The sequence below is a fragment of the Sander lucioperca genome, chromosome 3, assembly GCF_008315115.2.
Source record: "Sander lucioperca isolate FBNREF2018 chromosome 3, SLUC_FBN_1.2, whole genome shotgun sequence".
NCBI lineage: Eukaryota > Metazoa > Chordata > Actinopteri > Perciformes > Percidae > Sander > Sander lucioperca.
The window spans coordinates 9,002,119-9,023,626 of NC_050175.1; the positions used below are offsets into that span (position 1 = coordinate 9,002,119).

The window sequence follows — 21,508 nt, forward strand, 5'->3', positions numbered from 1 at the left end:
TTTTGTGTCTTTAATTCCAAGCAAAACTTCTCAGGTATCAAACAAAAAAACACTAGCAAGCAAAAAAAGTCTCCTGCAGTGTTTTTGGACAGTTAATATTTCCTGTTTAAACCATGACAACAAGCTTTCCCAAGGCTTTAGCGTTGTAGTTGCCTAATCATTTATTATTATTATTAAAGTTTATTATAGGGACAGATACAAAAAACATACAGTAGATAAGCTTAAACAGTCATCCTATGTATGTATCATATTGTTTTCAGCTGAAGCTAATTCACGACACTTGTCCCTATAGTAGGGCTTTTGGTTGAAAATAAAAATACAAATTAACATTATTAAAAATAAGAGAGAGATGAAATAGAACAGAATAAAATGAAAAGGGAAAGAACGTATACAGAAAGAGCACAGTGTAAAAACTAAACATGAGAGCAATATTGTCCCTGAATTAGCCACAATTTGGTATTTTTTTTATCGTTAACATATTAACAAATGTTTGGAAAGTGGGTTGGATTTTCTTATAACTGTTTGATTACTGTGTGATTATTCCGATATGGTTGAAATGGTTGACTCAGTAAGCAGGTTATCACATAGGTCATTTCATGTCACTTACAACAATACATGTATTGTTTGCTAGAGCTTAAAGACAAAGCAGCTTTTAAAGTGATTCAATGCGTTTGTGTCTAAACTACCACCGGACCAGCCAGCGTACGCCGAGGAGCTACAGGTGTGGTTTAAGTGTGTGTGACGGCCACAACTGTTCGTTCAAAACAAAAATGGCAGCCATGATAGACAGATGCTTCATCCAATCGTCTGCCCTTTTCCAAACACTTTTCAATGACGGCTTCTCAGATGGTTCTGTGTAACAAACCATCTGGCTCATCAGCCTAAACCTGAGGGATGGGGTTGAAAGTGTCCAATGACAGTCCACTGTGAGAACAGACAGCAGCTTTTTAGTGATATGATAAAGAGAGGGAGGTATGTAAATGATCCGCTGGGGTTGGGAGTTTTATGTGGTTTCCTAGGAGTGGAAGAAATAAACCTGTCATCTTGGAAGATAGAGTACATGTTTGCAGAGACATTTTTTTATAACCTTTATTTTTTCAGGGAAGTTTCACTGAGAGGAAGTCCCTCTTTTGCAGGAACACCCTGTTCACATTTGCACATATCTGTACTGTACAACAACACTTTGATCTGCTGGCCACTGAGCAGCTCCACTGGAGCAGTTGTGGTTAAGGGCCTTGCTCAGGGGCACATCAGTGGTGGTAATGAGGGAAGGGGCAAGCGCAGTTTGCAAGCACTAGTCTGGCTGGAATGAAAGTTCATCTTTCTGGCACAGCTCCAGGAGAAATCAGTTGTCAAGTAAATTCAGACTAATAAATGGTAAAAGGTATGAGTAAAGGTCTATGGGATTACTTTTGTGTCTTTAATTCCAAGCAAAACTTATCAGGTATCAAACAAAAAAACACTAACTCAACCAAAAAAAGTGTCACCTCAAAGGTAGAACTTAAAACTTGCAAACAAAACGTGTGTGTAGTTGTAAACTATTGGTCTTTTATTTGTTTGATATTGTGTCCTTTTGTTTCCAGTTCCCTCTGCTTCTTTCTCAATTATCAGTCTTTTGCTCTCTCCAACACGTTTGCAGTTCTGCTCCCAGCTTTCTTGTTTGCGCTTCCAGAGTCTTTGTTTGCGATTCTGACACAAAACTCTCGCGTGGGCGGGTCTTACAGGGGTGCGTCCCCATTGGCTAATGAGTGTTAAGGGAAAGTTTGAGTGACAGCTCTGCCTAAGTGCAGGTAAATTAACATTAAGAGACTCTGAGTCTGGTCTGGAGGACACACAAGCCACTCCACGGCGGATTCCTACAAGATTAATAAAGTGTAAGTATTGATTTTTATATATATATATATATATATAATCTGTGATCTACGTTGCAAGCATGGTTACTAGACGTTTGTTGTTTCGTTGTGTTAAGTTACTAGCTAGCTAGTAAAGCTGTTTAAGTTAGCATTTAACATTAGCTAACTGCTAACGTTATCTAAAACTTGTAGCCAGCGGCTAGCTACGTTACTGAGCTAATTTGCCATGGGAATCATGTATTCTTCGTGAGGCCTTCCTCAATGGAGCTTTATTAATTATCGTCTTCTCTCTGTAGAGACCTGCAGGACCCGAGCAGAGCTACAATGCTCTCCCAGGTAACGTTAGGTCAGTAACGTAGCTATATGGTCTATTAGGAAAAATGATTTTCCAGCTAACTACAAATTGTTGTGGTTGCTATTGGCCTGATAATACACAATACTAATATTGGTTAAGTTGTACAATGTAGAAGCTGTGAATGTAATATTATATCTAGAGGTTGACACATACATTAGATAATGTTCCATCTGTACACACTGTTTCTTCTTTCTTTGCACTACTTCAAGATGGCAGATAACGGACGTATTTTTTTTGTATATTTTAGCGCTGTAAATGTCAACAATATTTAGATTTAATGCATATTGTAACTACTGTCCAAACTATGTACTTACAAACACACCAAGCCCTTGACAAATACTTTGCTTAGTGATCCTTATGGTTTGATGTGATGTGCATGTGTCCTGGTGGCTGGCTAAATTCAACATGAAGCCATATCTTATTTTACACATGTAGTCAACGTGGAGGTAGGGATCTAGAAAGTGTGATCAATAATATTCCAGAAATAAGTGTTCCAGTAGTGTTCAGGAAAGCTAGAAAAATGTTTCTACAGTGCAGGCTTTATTGCAATTATTTATTATTGAGCTAATTTCAAACACTTTTTTTATCATCCACTAAGGTACTTCAAGCTTTACAATAAGAAGTCAAGGAAGGGAAGGACGACAGCCACATCCCAGCCCTTCAGAGAACTGTCCTGCAGAAAGGGCTGTCGTCCAGACTGGAGTGGTTGTCCATCAGTGAGCTCAGGAGACCAGATGATCCCAGGCGTCTGGGAGTTGTGCGTGATATTCCTGCACCATCCTCAGAAGTGTTGTTGCAGACACAAGTCAGCAGAGAAATACAGCTTGCATAGGTGAAACTGAATATGTGAAATATATACATAACCCAATTACTCAGTATGTTTGTGTATTGTTGGTGATGAAAAACGGATCCTGACCTGTGATGTACTGCAAATAATGACTGACACTGAGTTCCAGTTTCTTCTACTACCGGGGCCCCAGCCAAATACGTTCAAATATCCATTATGTATGTGAAGTTTTATATTGGACTAAAAATAAAGCATTATAATATAGTCTCAACCTTATGTCCTGTATTATATAATGAACCAAACAGATAAGGGTGAATGTAAAAAAGTGGTTTAATATATGATGTGCATTTTAAAATATGATTACAGTAAAACTGTAAACACAAATTAAATTACAGGACAGTATACTGTATATATTGATATACAATGGACTTAGAAACTACAAGTACACCAATGAAAACTTAAGAAAAAGGTTATTGTAAGTGTTCATTGAGTATCTCAGCAAAATATGATCAATACATACTCTATCGGTCTATACCCTGGCTGTTAGAAGCCTTAGCACACGTAGTGTTTCCTCCACAGAGAGACTGAAGGCTCCTCTCCCTCTTCTGCCACCACGTCCTCTTGGTTGGACTGCCTGCTGCCTGATGTGAGCTGTGATAGAAAATGATAACAAACTTCCTTACACAAATCAAATGGTAACAAAGTCCATATTGATAACTGCGGCTTCTAAGCTTTGGTGATTTACAATTAAAATATCTTGCTTTTAAGTAGCCATTAGCAAATGTGTAGGCTTTAAAAACACTATGAACATTTTCCTTATGCTGACCTGCTTGCAAATGCAACAGAAGACATGTAATTAGAGTTAGGATAGCCAGTCTTTGTCATAACTAGGAAAGTACAGATGAGCACAAAACTATAAAGATGAACCAGTTAAGCAGTGCTAACACTGCATATGTACTGTATGTGTCAACATATAGATATAATACATTATATTCACAGCTTCTACATTGTACAACTTAACCAATATTAGTATTGTGTATTATCAGGCCAATAGCAACCACAACAATTTGAAGTTAGCTGGATAATAATTTTTCCTAATAGACCATATAGCTACGTTACTGACCTAACGTTACCTGGGAGAGCATCGTAGCTCTGCTTGGGTCCTGCAGGTCTCTACAGAGAGAAGACGATAATTAATACAGCTCCATTGAGGAAGGCCTCACGAAGAATACATGATTCCCATGGCAAATTAGCTCAGTAACGTACCGCTGGCTCAGGGGCGTAGCACAAGATCCTGGGCCCTATGCATAGACAGTCCTGATGGCCCACAGCCAACCCGTTCTCATTCCGAACTCGTAAAATAAGGACGTTTGGACAGTGGCTGTCAGCGTCTGATGTGACAAAAAAGGTGTCTTTCAGCGTATTTGTGTAACGCACTGGGGAGAGCAGCAGTTAGATAGGATTTAGCGAGTAGTATGTAAGGGCGAATTTCCAGGAAAGGAGGTTAGTTGGGGTGGTGGATGGGTCAAACAAACACAGGACTTTCACCCAGGAGAGCGGGGTTCGCATCACGCTTGCTATAGTCGCTTTTTATTTTCCTCCCGCGTGTCACAGAACCGTACGCCCACCCACGACCCTTTCCTAAACATAACCATCCCGTTCTTCCCGCGTGTCACGGAACCGTACGCCCACCCACGACCTTTTCTATAACATAACTGCGTCAAAAGGGACGGCAGTAGTCCCGACCAAGCGCTTATAGCGCTAAAGGAGACTTTTAGCGTCAATAAGAACGACAAAGGCACCTGACCAAGCGTCCGTATTTTACGAGATGAGTGTTAGAACCTGTTGCCACAGCCTACTTTACTGTGGTTACTAAATTTAAGCTAAATGATATTACAATATTATTATATTTAACTGCTTACTGCATAATAAAAGATAACCAAACAACACTTGACTCATTCATATTTTATTTGCAGAATGAAAAAGACAAAAGGAACAGATAGCTTATACATGACATTGGAGTTCTCCCTCCAGTAAATGCCACTGAAGGTAGCCTAATATTAATGCCATATGTGCTTAAGTCATCATTTCAGACTTTCTTAATGTAGGAAAACACGACGGCAAATATGAAAACACGACGGCAAATAGGAAAACACAACAGCAAATAGGAAAACACGACGGCAAAATATGAAAACACGACGGCAAATAGGAAAACACGACAGCAAATAGAAAAACACGACAGCAAATATGAAAACACGACAGCAAATATGAAAACACGACGGCAAATATGAAAACACGACGGCAAAATAGGAAAACACAACAGCAAATAGGAAAACACGACGGCAAAATATGAAAACACGACGGCAAATAGAAAAACACGACAGCAAATAGAAAAACACGACAGCAAATATGAAAACACGACAGCAAATATGAAAACACGACAGCAAATAGGAAAACACGACGGAAAATATAAAAACACGACAGCAAATAGGAAAACACGACGGCAAATAGAAAAACACGACGGCAAATATGAAAACACGACGGCAAATAGGAAAACACGACGGCAAATAGAAAAACACGACAGCAAATAGAAAAACACGACAGCAAATAGGAAAACACGACGGCAAGTATGAAAACACGACGGCAAATAGGAAAACACGACGGCAAATAGAAAAACACGACAGCAAATAGAAAAACACGACAGCAAATAGGAAAACACGACGGCAAAATATGAAAACACGACGGCAAATAGGAAAACACGACAGCAAATAGGAAAACACGACGGCAAGTATGAAAACACGACGGCAAATAGGAAAACACGACGGCAAATAGAAAAACACGACAGCAAATAGAAAAACACGACAGCAAATAGAAAAACACGACAGCAAATAGGAAAACACGACAGCAAATAGGAAAACACGACGGCAAAATATGAAAACACAACAGCAAATAGAAAAACACGACGGCAAGTATGAAAACACGACGGCAAATAGGAAAACACGACGGCAAATAGAAAAACACAACAGCAAATAGAAAAACACGACAGCAAATAGGAAAACACGACAGCAAATAGGAAAACACTTCAATAAATCACAAAACACAACGGCATTAACTTCTACCGGAAAAGGTAGGGCCTATCTAGCAGTGGACGGACCCTCCTGATTGGACAGACGCACTGTCTGTCTTTCGCGCTCCCAAATCACCCACAATCCTATGCGCGCGGCTTTGCCGGCTTGTTAAAAAAAAAACAACAATGGCGGACCTAAGTGGGAGTTGGAGCGGCAGCGCTGATGGCACAATTAACATTTAAATGTAAGTATATTTAGTGTTTGCCGTACATTTGTTATCACCGTTAATGTGTTACATCAATGTCAAGTGTTACGCATTAATGCTGGTACAAATTGCTATTATAATTAGGTAGATACACCCCGAGCTAACGTTAAGCTAACTGAACCTATCATTTAACATTAGGCTGTTAGTTAGCTAGCTGTGTTGCTGTCTTTTATGCCATTTGTGTTCGTAAAGTTTAATGTCCGGTGGCATTTTCATCTCTTTTTGTAAGCCGTTACTGTATATGCGTAATGTTAGCAGAGATTTAGAAATTGGTGTGTTTATCAGTTGTAGCTGCAGGATTGGAGCTAAAGCTGCACCTTGTTATCTTCACTAGCAACGTTAAATGAAAGCTAAAATGTATGAGTAGTTTCCCATGTAACAAGTATAACATTCCGTTATAGCATTTATAATGGTAAAGATCTTTTTCTTGTGTTTGCTGTCTTTTAACAGGGACTAAGGAACAAATGGAGGCTGCACTACAACGCTGAAGTTGGCATCCGATTCGCAGCTTCCGATTCGGCAGTTAAGGGGTAATTTAAGGGGAACTTAAAACTGTCCGATTCAGCAGGGAAACATAATTTACATTGCTAAGTGACTGATCCTCCGTTTTTTGAACCTCTTACTGTATTGAATGAGTGTTAGTCATTAAGGTAAATTATTAATTATGTCTAAAACACACTTTTAGATTTGTGAAAGCTTTATTGTCTTTATGAGAACACAATAAAGGGAGATTTCACCGTTTTTCTAAACTTGTCAAATCAGGACTAAATTATCCCAGAGAGTCTAAGGATTCTTAAAAACACAGTTTGAGATTTGTGAAAGCTTTATTCTAATTGTGAAAATGCAATAAAGGGAGATTTTACTGTATTTTTCACATATAGACTACATTGGACCAGGTCCAGATCCAAAACCACAATACTTAAGACTTGTCAAATCAGGACTAAATTATCCCAGAGAGGCTAAATAAACTGTTTTATTTTATTGCCACAGCATGGCCTTTGCTAAATGACATTCAACGTACAAGTCCACGTCTCTCCATGTCATTTCTTATATCCGTGAGCAGGTCTTCCTTCTCACTTCAAAAGAAAAGTAGAAAAAGTTATTTTTACCTTTTGGAAATCAATCCAAATATCGTCAAAGATTTGCCAGTGGTTTAATTTACTCTTCAAATCCTTCTCCTTCAACATAAGTGTTGTTTTCTCACCTTTCCTCAGAAAAAGAGGCAGGACTGAGTATTTATTAAGATTTTTTTTAATTCATTTTAATCATAGGCCATTGTCTCAGGTGAGGAGCAACCCCACTTCTGGGGAACGCTGGGTCCTGATCTTCTTTGATGATGAAACCCAGCCGGACAGGATTGTGAAATACCTGTCAAACTTCCTCGACAGCTGTGACACACTCTCTGATAAAGTGTGCACCATGGTGTCTTCTGACAGGATCAAATACATCCTAAATGTGTTGCTGTCAGAGATAGGTCCACAGCAGTTCCACATTATATTCATGAAGACATTTTTTTCTATGACTTAAAGTGGCTATATGTAACTTTCAGTTTGTGTTAATTCTAGCGGCCACTTTGGACAAAAGTGGTAGTATTTTCACCACACCTGCTGTCGTAAAGGTCTTTTCTTTACGGTGCTGTATTGCCCACTGTAGATTACCAAGTTTGCGTTACCGTGTTTACACAAGTACAGGGGAAGACCTGCTCATGGATATAATAAATGACATGGAGAGAGTGAGTTAATTCTTGTCCAGTTTTGACAAGTTTAGGTATTGTGGTTTTGGATGTGGACTTGGTCCAATGTGGTCTACATATGCAAAAAACAGTAAAATCTCCCTTGATGACATTTTCACAAATAGAATAAAGCTTTCACAAATCCAAAACTGTGTTTTTAAGACTCCTTAGCCTCTCTGGGATAATGTAGTCCAGATTTGACAAGTCTAGGTGGATCTAGACTTAGTCTAATGTGGTTTATATGTGAAAAAAAACTTATTGTGTTCTCATAAAGACAATAAAGCTTTCACAAATCTAAAAGTGTGTTTTAGACATAATTATAAATTTACCTTAATGACTAACACTCATTCAATACAGTAAGAGGTTAAAAAAAAACAGTTTTAAGTTCCCCTTAACTGCCAAATCAGAAGCTGCGAATCGGATGCCAACTTCAGCGTCGTGGCTGCACTAGCGTCACCAGAAGGGAGAGATGAGGAGGAGAGGGAAAGCAAAAGACAAGCAGGGAGACAGAGGCCAAAAAGAGATGTTGAATAGATTATTTGCTATATTAGAGATTGCCATTCAAAAAATAAATGCATTAAATTAACTAGTTTGTCTGTGTCTTTTAAGTTTTTGGATGTGTATATAATATAAACTGTTTTTCAATGTTTATTTTTCCATCAAATTATGACCTGGACACAGGAAACTTCTAACTGAGTAATTATATTCAGATGCTACCTGTTTTAATAACTAGTAGGTATACAAGCTCTAAAAAGACATTAATGGAAACGTGTATCTTTATTATAACATTTATTCAAACATTACTATATACTGTACACAAGTATATTCAACATGAAGCGGCGATCAGACTCAGCTCCCGATGATGGTGTTGCTTCCGGACTGCAGACAGAAGGAGAAAGATTAGGTTAGTCTAGTAGTTATCCAACCTGTCCTGGTAAGATTAGGTTAGTCCAGTAGTTATCCAACCTGTCCTGGTAAGATTAGGTTAGTCCAGTAGTTATCCAACCTGTCCTGGTAAGATTAGAATTGTATCATAAGTATATTTAAGCATACTGAAACATGAAGGTACTTCATGTAACTGTGTAGTGGTGTAGTTTCTTCATCATGGTCTTAACTGACAACTGTTGACCATTTAACACACTTACACCTACCTTTACTGTATTAGTGGGTGTTTATCAATGGAGGTATTATGACTTCATATGTTGGTTGTAGCTTGTGTGTTTACAGTACTATTTACCCTTTCTCACTTGCAGTTTAATGCATATCATACTGCCTGTGGTAGCTCATTAGCTGGTAGCGTTTACCTTGTAGTTGCTGATCATATTTTGCACTGCATTTGTCTGAAAGCTAGAAGCTACTGGACAATGAGCTAATGTTGCATACATGCAGTAAACTACAAGCTAATGTAAACGGTTAGCTACTGCAATTCTCCTTACCGGTAAGTGTTATGACTACTGTACAAACATGAACTCCCACGAGTTTTTAATTTATTGACATGGGATAAATAAGACAAAATGACTATTGCTTACATTAAAGCCTATCGGTGTCGGTAACGTTACCTACCTTTGCACGTTGCGAGCAAAGTTCCTGACAGAATATTCTCCTCCTGCAAGCAGACTGACGCTGATTCACCAACAGCACAGTTCATAGTTCCACATCCATTTCGTCCAGTGTTTTGAAATGAGAAACAACTAGTCCGTCTGTTAAAAGCATAGACAGTGAGGCACTTTTATTTTTTCACCTCTCCTTCCTGTCAAAAGACAGACAGTGCGTCTGTCCAATCAGGAGGGTCCGTCCTCTGCTAGATAGGCCCTACCTTTTCCGGTAGAAGTTAATGCCGTTGTGTTTTGTGATTTGTTGAAGTGTTTTCCTATTTGCCGTCGTGTTTTTCTATTTGCCGTCGTGTTTTCCTATTTGCCGTCGTGTTTTCCTATTTGCCGTCGTGTTTTCATATTTGGCGTCGTGTTTTTCTATTTGCCGTCGTGTTTTCCTATTTGCCGTCGTGTTTTCCTATTTGCCGTCGTGTTTTCCTATTTGCCGTCGTGTTTTCATATTTGCCGTCGTGTTTTCATATTTGCCGTCGTGTTTTCCTATTTGCCGTCGTGTTTTCCTATTTGCTGTCGTGTTTTCTTATTTGCCGTTTTGTTTTCATATTTGCTGTCGTGTTTTCATTTTTTCTGTTATGTTTTCCTATTTGCCGTTGTGTTTTATGATTTGTTGTTGCGTTTCTCTAATTGCTGTGGTGATTTGCACTTCAGGGCCACCGTAGCAACCACCTGTTTTTCGTTTGTCGTTTCAAACCAAAAACAAAGAAACGGTAAAAAAAAGGTGAGACCCCGTGTATGGTACTAAAGTATAATCCGTTTTTCGTTTTAAACCCGTTTTTCGTTTTAAACCAAAAACGAAAAAAGGAAAAAACGGGTCGATGTTTCGTTTTTGGTTTCAAACCAAAAACGGAAAAACCAAACTATGAGCTCCGTTTTCTCGTTTTTCCAATGTCCATACAAATTAAAAATTAACTGGAAAACTGCTCGTTTTTCAACTGTTGTTTTTTTGTTATTCATGTTTCTGTTTTAACCCAAGAGCGAGAATACGGGCTCATTTTTATAATGTGCATAATCATTGAAAATCTGATGGAACACAGGTCTCGTTTATAATGTTATTTTGGTCTTACGTGTTAAGTCAAAAGTTGACTAAAACCAATGCGCTCTGGACAGGAAGTAACATTAACGTGTCAAAATAAAAGTATGAGAGCTGTAATAACTGCCAGAAGAACAATGTACTTTAGCTTTTGCCTGTAGCTTGTCAGATTAAGCTACAGTTAATTATTTAGGGTTATATAAAGTATTTAATTGAGCAACATTCATTAATAGCCACAAAGGGAGTAAGAATGGATATTGTTTTAAAATAGAAATAGGATTATAATAAGTTTTAAATCACATTTTAAATAAAATCTGTATTCCCCTACATTATGTGTGGCGTTATTGACTACTTTTACTCTAATCTTACACCAGCCAGTAAAAAAAGGCAAAAAATATAAGGGCTTTTTTAAATTGCTCTGCAGAATATTGTATGTGACATGGTTGACCACATTAGCTGCCAATGAACATGTCAATGTGATGAAGAACATAAATTAACAAGTTAATGTGTACTGGAGAGTCTCTCATTCTGGTCTGGTCTCCTCAGGCCCTGCAGACTGGACCAGAGTTCATGGTGAGCATGGTAGACCTCCTCACTGCTGGGCCTGTGCCTGGATCACCCAGCTCATTAGATGTTCACTGCTCATACTAAGGCCTTGAAACAGTAGTTGGCCAATATTGGATAATAAAATATAATACATGATAGGTATTGTGGGGTTGAATTACAATAAGGAATGGTCAATGGTAAGCACTGTGGCCTCACAGCAAGAAGGTACTGGGTTGGAACCTTGGTAAGTAATATAAATATTTACTGCCATTGTATTGTTGGAGCAGCAGCAGATGGCACAGAATCATGCAAACGTTTAATGTCTCTCTCTCTCTCTCTCTCAGAACATACACTTCCACAAAGGCTGCTGCATGTTTATCATATATTGTATGGTGCTGTAGATTCAAGTGGTAAATCTGAATCAGAAAAGTGGCCTACTGTAATATTCTAGCAGTAAACCACAAGTGTGGTCCAGTCTGCAGGGCCTGAGGAGACCGGGATGAGAGAAGCAACATGGCAGCTTCCTCACTAATATGATGAGAGGTTTGCAATGTGGCCCAGTTGTATCTGCAAGAGTTCTTCATCACACTCAAAACTAATGGCAGTTAAGTTGGTCAACCATGAATATTCTGCAGAGTTGCAATAAAAAGAAGCCTTTTCATTTAGTTTCTTTTAGGAAGAAACCTCGGACAGACCCAGGCTCTTGGTAGGCGTGTGTGTGTGTGTGTGTGTGTGTGTGTGTGTGTGTGTGTGTGTGTGTGTGTGTGTGTGTCTTTCTGTCTGTCTGTGTATGTGTGTGTTTATGTGTGTGTGTGTGTGTGTGTGTGTGTGTGTGTGTGTGTGTGTGTGTGTGTGTCTTTCTGTCTGTCTGTCTGTGTGTGTATGTATGTGTGTGTGTGTGTGTGTGTGTGTGTGTGTGTGTGTGTGTGTGTGTCTTTCTGTCTGTCTGTGTATGTGTGTGTTTATGTGGGTGTGTGTCTTTCTGTCTGTCTGTCTGTCTGTCTGTCTGTGTATGTATGTGTGTGTGTGTGTGTGTGTGTGTGTGTGTGTGTGTGTGTGTGTGTGTGTGTGTGTGTGTCTGTGTCTGTGTGCATGCACATACTTGGAGAGAGAGAGAGAGAGAGAAATGCACTGCAAGCTAAAGCAACAACTTTACTGTTACTGTTATTTGCTGACATCAAACTTGTAGAGAAAAGAACACACGTTTACCTGATTGCTCTTCCTGCATTTCACACCTGCGCTGTGATTTTTTTCCTTCTCTTTTCGTGACCATAGTTCTGCTTTACTCTCATCGAAGTTGTAAAATACGCTAAACTAGAGGGATGCGAGGACCTTGCGCAATTTGCGCTGGCTTGCGGAACTAGTGAGCGTATGGGCCGAGCGGCTCTGTTTCACAGGCTGTTGCATTATTAGGCCTATAGTTCCATTTCCCCTCAGCCCTTACAGCATAAGCTAACATCGCAAGGAGTATGGCAAGCCGTTTTAACATTGAATAGCTATAGAATGTGGTATTGAAAATAAAAATTGGCATTGAAACAACAAATATTGGCACTGAAATATAAAACACAAATATCAAAAAGTTAGAGGCCTAATCTCACAATGCTGTTATTTTATTTCATTTTGCATTATGATAGGTTTTTCAATGTCAATCTACATTTTTTTCTTGATGTTTGTCTTTTTTTAGTGACAGTTTTACGCTGTCAGGATTTTTACAATGTCACTGGTTTTCAGTATCAACTTTCTGTCAAAGAGGGCGCAGTTTACAGGTAATTTGCATACTCGCGAGAAACCGCACCTTCACAGGAATCCTCACAGATGTGTACCCATATCTGCAATGGCTTCCACAAGCAGAGGTGTCAAGTAACGAAGTACAAATACTTTGTTACCTTACTTAAGTAGACATTTTGGGTATCTATACTTTACTGGAGTAATTATTTTACAGCAGACTTTTTACTTCTACTCCTTACATTTTCACCCAATTATCTGTACTTTCTACTCCTTACATTTAAAAAAATAGCCTCGTTACTCCTATTTCAGTTCGGCTTGTTTTCATTCCAGCTTGTCATCGTTAAAAAAAATAAATAAATAAATAAATATCCAGATAAATCGCGCCATCCAGATAGAGTGAATTTGTTGGTGGTTGGATGAGAAGTATGAACATATACCATTCCGACACCCTATTGGTTTGTACGCGATCCATTGCACCTGACCATGACACAAATCATGTCAGACGTCATCAATAGCAGACGTATGTAGCCTAGTACTAGTACGACGATGTCCGTGGCAGAGACTCAAGAGAACTTGAGCGAAACGTCCCGACCAAGCACGAGCGAGGAGGTTGGTAGCCAGGAAGACCAGCCAACCCTTCTACATCCCTGGCCGTAGCTGGAAGAATTTTTAGAAATGGTTGGATGCAAAAACAACTCCTTTTGAATGGGCTGCAAGCTCTGCGCACCCAAGTAGGCTACCACAAGCTAATTGTTTCCAAAACTCGCCGTCTAATAGGCTATGAAAAAGCATATTGATATTATTTTTTTTCCCTTACATTACTTTTACTTTTATACTTTAAGTAGTTTTGAAACCAGTACTTTTATACTTTTACTTGAGTAAAAAGCTCGAGTTGATACTTCAACTTCTACAGAAGTCTTTTTAAACCCTAGTATCTATACTTCTACCTGAGTAATGAATGTGAATACTTTTGACACCTCTGTCCACAAGTTCACCTGTGTTCAAAGTCTGTTTATCTCTGCCATTTTTTTCATCTAGAAGCGGGCTGGTTTAGTGTTAACTTTTAATGTAAGCTGTGCTGTTTCCTATCATAATGCAAAAAATGTCAAATTGAAATAATAGGATTGTGAGATTACAACTTTTTGATGTTTGTGTTTTATATTTCAGTTCAACATTTTTCAGTGCCAATATTTGTTGTTTCAATGCCAATTTTTATTTTCAATACCACAGGTTACTGTCACTGTTCTATACGGTGGCCGACAGGGGCAGACGCCGCCCTGCAACTTAAGAAAACACACGCAAATAAAACACAAGCAAATTAAGAAAACAACTTCATTAATTTGACAACATATGTGCAGCATTCAGCAAACGCGCTGCAAATACCACAACACAACCAAATACATAAACGCACTGCAAATAAAAAACGATGCAAAAAGAAATTTGAATATGTTGAATTTGAAAAAGATAAACTCCCTAATGTGTAAATAGTACTAATAAAAATGTATTTAATTCTACATATCAATGATATATAATTGAGTAATAATCATCTACATTAATCTGCACATCGATTTCAATTTAATCAATGCAATGAATTAAATCTAAATATTCTTTCTTAGGAATAACTAGTCTATGGCCCAGAAAGTACAGAACTTAACAAATACTCAAATAAGAATTTTATTAGCAATTCACTTTTGTGCTTTCGACTCATTGTAGTAGTGCTGGGCAGTATACCGGTATACAGGTATTAATTTCCCATATGATATGAATTTTTCATATACCGTAATACCGGTATAATGCCGCAGAGAACGCTACGGCCGAATTGATCTGTGAGTGACTTCAGCCGTGTTAACTTTGTACCCTTCTCACTCATGGTTGTAAATTTACAACGACAATTAATAACCCACAACTAACTCTCTTTAATAGGATAAAACACCATAGCACACAACTATTTGTGACTTTAAAAATTTCTAACACTAATAATTTTACATTTAGCCTACAAATTTACACAGCCGAACGGCATGCTGGGAAACATTATGGCTGTTAGCTAGCTAGGTTGACAGGAAGTGCTTTTCAATTTAAATTAGCCTGATTACATTGATTTGAATTAACTCAATATTCTCTCTATTTGGGATTAGATAAATATAATGCTTATGTTTTATTATATGGTTGGATTTTATTCCAAACATTTTTATTTGAAATGTAATTAAATATTTGCCTCAAAATCAAAAACACAATCATATTGAATATATTTTACCTAATACATTAATTCAAATCTACATGACCACAGAATCATTTCTTACAGTGTAGGTTCTAGCTCCATACAGTCTTTGGATTTTCTTGGTAGAGCTGCCTCGTAAAGAAGCCAGCTCAGCCCTGCCAGGAAAGAACAACCAACAAAAAAGGGAGGAGGGGAGAAATGAAAAAACACCCAAACACAAAATACACACAACCATGACAAATTCCCTCAGAAAGTCAAAAGATGCAGGTCAGAATTTCTTTGTATAAAAATATGAATTGAAGACATCTTTAATATATTAAGTAACGCAGATTTGGTATCAAACCTTTTTGTCAACATAATCCTCTCAACACATTCTTGACAAAGACAATTAAGATTTACCTGAGTTGGATTTTCAACAAAGGCAAATAGAAAGGTTAATTCTGCTATTTCTTTTCTAAGTAAGAGTCCAATACAAAGCCTTTCAGTAAACAATCTTGCACTGCGTTATTTCTTGCTCTTCTAGCCACTCTACTTAGTACGAAGTGTGTCATAATGTTTTGGTGCCCATATTAGGCGGATGACTTGTATGTCCTTGTTGGGAGCCCGGTCCCAGCAGTACTCGGGGGAGAGCAACCTGGTTGGTTTGTGAAGCCAAAAGTACTTGTTTAGATGACTCTCATCGTGCCACAGAGCCTCCACATGATTTAGTTTGTCCTCCATGATACCCAGAAAGCAGTAATCTGCCAAATTCTTCACATGTTCACACAGGCCTCCAAAGAGAGCAGCGTGGTAGTAGTAATCTCCGTATTCCATGTAGGCTTTGGATTTGGGGTTTCTGTCATAGGTGAGGCTTTGCTGTGGAGCTTTGTAAAAGTAGGCATGTATCTGAGCTACAGAATCCCCCAGAGCCTCTGAGCCAAATCTTCCCTTAAACTCCTGATCCACATCAAAGCAGAAGACATAATTGCAGTGGTGACGAATCTCTGATTCTATGGTATCTGATATTGTTTTCATGCGCATCATAGAGATGTCCTGCCACCTGGAGTGCTTTTCCACCTGGATAACCTTCAGGCTTCGCTGAGGACCGAGCTCGAGGTGTGGTACCTTGTCTGGTTGATCGGTGAACACGTAATATGTCACTTGTAATCCCAACATGAAATGTTGTTCTGCAGAGGTAAGGAAAGTCTTCAGGTAGGCATCCAGGTACCTTCGGTAGAGAAAGAGAGAGAAAAAACAATTGATGTTGCTCATAACTCATGATGAGGGAAAACAAAACACAACAAAACCATTCCCATACTATTATGTTGTTTATTTCATTATCCAAGACAACTATTATCACATCTTCTGACTTTTTAGCCTGTTTTAACACTGGAGTCATTATTTTGTGTTTAAATCCAAGCTCAGTTGTCCCCATTACTCTAACCCTGCAGGTCTGCTGTCATGTGCAGTAGGGCCGCACGATATGAGGAAAATATGCGATAATATTGTTGAATATCTCAATAACGTTATATTTCTTGTGATAAATAAACAGATATTAAAGTGTGCTCAGTTGAACTGAAAGCAGCGGAAATGCAGAACTGAGTCAGTCTGCACCACTAAAAAAGAATGACACTTACATTTGAATGTACTGTTTTCTACTAATATTTTTTGTTCAACTAACACAGACAATCTCGGAGTGCCTTTCGCAATGTGTGCAGTATATTGCACCAGTTGATATCGCGATGACCACAAACAATAACATATTGTGCAGCCCTAATGTGCGGTACATTTGTGTGATGGCTTTTACATATGCAGGTGTTCACCAACATTGTTAGAAAGTCGTTGCACACTTTCATGTGAGAAATAGGAAAAAAGAGGGATGACATATGGACCGGTGGAGCCATATGAACACAACTGAAGTAAAAAATAAGCATACCTCCTCTTCTACCATCCTAGGAAAGAAAAGACTATTGTGTGTCTTTAAATTTGGATTACTGTAAATGTTATTCTGTCCTTATACTGCAACACAGTTTTATATACAGATGTAACCAAACTAATTGTATCTCGCTCAGATAGGATTCAGGAAAGGTATCTTGATTTATTTCTTCAAATAATACCAAATCTTTTGGCAAAGTGCTACCAGATTCAGACTGAACTGCTGGTATTTAAGCGCTGGTACAGTGATTACAGAGAAACTAGCCTTCCAACAGCAAACACGGTGAGGCCCACAGATGATTTTTTTTGGATGTGCTTTTGGTCGTAAAGTTTGGGGTCAAACATCCCCTCCCAGATGATAGGAGCTTTCCAAGATGTGCGTGTTTCAACCTCCTGTCTGGCCCTGAAACGGAAGATGAAAACAAACGTTATGTTAAACAGCCATATGAAGAGGAGATTTACATTGTTTTCACAATTATGAGCAAGCAAGTAATGAAACATTAAGTGTAAAAGGAATTTGTAGCAGTTGTGCCATAATTACCTTGTCAAACGTGTATTATTGTAGGTTCCACCATAATAATGATGAAACTAACATCATTTTTGTATCATTTAATGTTTTTGGTTTATTGACATTTGATTTGAAATTATTCCCGGAAAAAGACCTTTTGATACTGAAGGAGTTTAACATGATCTAATGTTGCCATTTATTGCCGAGGTAGTCTTTGTTCAGAAGACCTGTAGACCTGCATTCTAATAAAAATCTAACAAATATTTAAATGCAGAAATAATAGTTTAGTAATGTTTAAGTCCTCACAAATTATAATTTAAAATATTGTAAGACTGTAAGAGAAAACTTAAGCAGAAGAGCAAGCAAGAAGGTCGGCAGGTTAACAAGGGTTATTGTACTCTCTTATGTATCCATTCTAGCAATACCCCAGCGATGGTCACTCAAACAAGCACTGTATTATATATATATATATATATATATATATTGCGCTCAAGGAAAAAATAAAATAAAAAAGGCGGAGCAGGGCAACTGCAACCTGTTGTACAAATGTAAGTCATTTATGTGTAATTTGTGTTGCTATTTTGAAGTTTGTGTTACCAGTTTATGGATTAAATTATGAATTCAATGCGTTGCGCCAATAAGGGACAAATCAAATCAGGGGTAGCAAACCAGCTTGCTAATGTTAGTTAGCCCTCTTCTGTACAGCACCACTAGATGGGGTAAAAAAAAAAAGAAAAAAGAAAAACTGCTGCTGTGAGTCTGAAGGCAGATGTGTGGTAGGAACTTTGCACTTCAGTGCACAATACTGATATTATTCAACAACCTGTAAATAAAGATATTAAAACTGATAAGGGTGTTATAAAATAAATAATGACTAAAATCTATGTGCCAATATAATCACACTGTAATAGTTTACTGCATGTAATGTTAAAACAAAATTGGGCCTACGTTTTCCTAGGAGGGGATGTAGTCTGACACAAGATGTATTTCTTTTAAATATAAATGAAAATGCCTAGCATCATCATCTTCATCTTTTCACTTACAAGTTGACGACATCTTGGAAGTGTAGCAAGAGCAACACGTCTGTTTTCTAGTTATTCTGTTTCTTTTCCTAACAGTAATATTGAAATGATTGTGAGAACAAAGAAAGAAAGATTAATATTGTATGGGCTGGCATTTCCACAGAGCTCTAAAACAGGGTTTCCGCGGGCTCTTAAAAAGTCTTAAATTAAGGAGGTGAAACAGAGGCTGGCCTCTGGAGGACTTATTTTATTTATTTGTTCCAACTTCCAAGTTACTACGTTAGTCACGAATAAATTATGTTAAAAATGTATGAATGACTCATTCTTGACGAAAGACAAAAGAGCTGTGTGCGTGCGGCGCAGTCTCTTTTTTTCTTTCTCTCACTACTTCCGCCGAGTGGTGCGTGTGCCCGCTCGCAGTGTGAAGAATGAATGAAAAAATTCAAGATGTCTTTCAATTCTTATGAAGTAGCCTATAAGTGGAAGTTGTAACATGTAGAATAGCCAGACTGGACTTTTAATTGCAGATCAGAATCATAATAAGAAAGGGATTTATTGCCAAGTAAGTAACACTTAAAATGAATTTGCCTTGGTGGTTGATACATAAACAAACATATTAATATGAAGTAAACAATACAGAAACAAATATATACAAAATAGCTGTTTAACAGAAGAAAAAAGAGACTGAATTGTTTGGTGCAGAATGTGCAAAAAGAACATTTCAGATATCCACAATAACATTATTCACACATCATTTTACTGGGACAAATGACATCACTTTTGTCATTCCTGTGTATTGGGCTATTCAGTTCAGATCCAGAGCCTATGCAGCCAAACTAAAGTGTCAGATCTCTTACCCAAAGTTGAGCGTGTCGTCTAAATTAATGCTCAGATTTCCCTCACTGGCCACAGGGACGAGGCTCGCTACATATCTAGTATTGAAAAAATTCCATTATGACACTGGAATAAAATCATTTTGAAATGACTATTGCCAATACATTAGATTGGCTCGTATGTGCGCTTGTAGCGCTTCAAGAGCCTTCATGCTGACTTTGTTTACTCACCTTAAATATAAGGAAGTGAAGCTGACAACGAGCAACACAAGACAGCAGAAGATTCCAACACTTTTTTCCCTGAGCCTACTGAAACGATGCAAAAACAAGCAAACAAAAACAAGAGCGTTAAGTTGTGTGAGCAATTCTGGTCGTTAATTTATTGTAACTGAAAGACATTTGCCTTAAAACTCTTCTTTTAGAGTAAACCTTCCATGTTTTGTAGGAGGGCAATTCTATAGTTTTAATTATCTCCTCATCCAATTCACCAATTTCAAAATAAAACTGTGGGGAAACCTGGTGGTATCATACCGATAGATAAAGAGCATTCAAAACTTAAATTAAAAAATGCCCCATGTCCAGAAACAATGTCCCCTGTCACTCTGGATAGTCCACAGACCTCGTAATTGTACATCTTACCACAGGGAAACAGATCAATAAGATCAGATCACCATTGGGGGAACTGATCCTTTAATTCAAATGTTTGTTTTTTTCTCAGTTGCCTTGCCTATATTTACACATATAGTATTCAATATGTGTTCATTAATTGTCAAGAATGACATTACCAAATATCAAAAGAGAACCCTAGAAGATGAGAGACATACATATACCTCATAGCTGTGGAAAAACTGCTGCCTTTTTTTTTTTTTACCCAGCAAACAAATTCACAGGAGGTGAAGGTATCTGTTGGCTGGTGGATGAGATTACACCTTGAAGAAAAAAACATTCAGTTGACACTGCAGTAAAACCAACACAAAAGAAGGATGTCAATATTATTTTACTTGCTGTCACACCATTGCTTAGTGATGACAAAAGAAACTTGTTATTCAGGTTCTTACAGAACCACACAAAGGGCATCCTCAATATCACTCCCTCCTTCTCTTAATCAATAATCAACATAGTTGACACTCCTAATCTAATAAAGCAGCGTACATGGACACAATTTATTCCATTGTGAGAACTTTTACCACACTAAATCATGCAAACATTGCAGAATTCTAAAACTCACATTAAATGGCAGAGAGTAAATTTGGTAGTAAATAGGGAATGATTTAGGAAACTTTCCATCTTGGTTGACAGGCAGGTGAGTAAATCAAACTCTTCTACATCCTTTTTTCATACATCACCAGCAAATTTCTCATTCCTAATTAACTTAAAACGTTTAAACTTTTCTTTTTTTTTAAAAGCACAATTGAAGGAAAAAGGGATGTGCCATTTATGACAATGAGGTAACGAATTGTGTTGTTAAAGGAAGAAACAAAAAGGGAACTATTTTATGTAAAGTATTTAAGGTAGAAAAATGCAACTTATTCTAAATAGTCAAGGGGAGCCACTCTATTCCTGGCAGACAGTGCTGATGAATTACCTTAATGCAGGTGGTTTTCAGGTATAAATTCACAACGCGTCCAGAACCGTAACAGGATTAATGTTCGTCTGGAAACTTTGTTTGGATTTTCCTCTGTGGTAATTTTCCAAATGGTCAAATTCATTCCACTGCTTCAGAGATCTCCTTCTGTACCAGTTTACGTATTCTCTGTAGACTGCCAACACAAGGCAGGGGACAAACAGGGAGTGGCTCCCTGGTTCAGGTGAATGGTTCAGTTACGTCGTTATGGGTTAACCCATTCTGGCGGCCGGATCTTTAGGGTGGCAATGTTGGTTTGTTGGTCGGTCCACCGATCTGGCCCAGACAGAAATATCTAAACAACTATTGGATGGTTTGCTATTTAATGTGTCACAGAGTCAGACGGTCACTTGTCCTGTGATTGGATTGGTACACAATTTTGTACAGATATGTATGGTTCACAGACAATGAAATT

At 38.1% G+C, this 21,508-nt stretch overlaps 1 protein-coding gene and 1 long non-coding RNA gene across 3 annotated transcripts; one reads left to right on the forward strand and one right to left on the reverse strand.

Moving 5' to 3' along the window:
• Window positions 1-1,802: 1,802 nt before the first annotated feature.
• Window positions 1,803-3,258, forward strand: LOC116067223. Of its 2 annotated transcripts, none has more exons than XR_004109147.2 (3): window positions 1,803-1,874; window positions 2,150-2,199; window positions 2,807-3,258. It is a non-coding gene; the product is annotated as an uncharacterized LOC116067223 (long non-coding RNA). The 2 variants fall into 2 exon arrangements; XR_004109146.2 differs by having other exon boundaries at window positions 2,150-2,189.
• A 12,199-nt stretch (window positions 3,259-15,457) lies between these two features.
• Window positions 15,458-21,083, reverse strand: LOC116067352 (N-acetyllactosaminide alpha-1,3-galactosyltransferase-like). Its single transcript, XM_031323783.2, has 6 exons — window positions 21,055-21,083; window positions 20,300-20,398; window positions 19,701-19,778; window positions 19,494-19,568; window positions 17,372-17,509; window positions 15,458-16,399 (listed from the first exon to the last, which is right to left on the reverse strand). Exons 2-6 carry the CDS (start codon window positions 20,302-20,304, stop codon window positions 15,721-15,723), a joined length of 975 nt encoding a protein of 324 aa, XP_031179643.1. The 5' UTR covers window positions 20,305-20,398; window positions 21,055-21,083; the 3' UTR covers window positions 15,458-15,720.
• Between the last annotated feature and the right edge of the window lie 425 nt (window positions 21,084-21,508).

Excerpts from the sequence above, each read along its gene's own strand:
- LOC116067352 (XM_031323783.2), bottom strand. Across the intron at positions 19,569-19,700 it reads TTCACTTCCTTATATTTAAG|ATATGTAGCGAGCCTCGTCC; the intron begins GTGAGTAAACAA and ends TTTCAATACTAG. Across the intron at positions 16,400-17,371 it reads ACCGTGTTTGCTGTTGGAAG|GTACCTGGATGCCTACCTGA; the intron begins GCTAGTTTCTCT and ends TCTCTACCGAAG.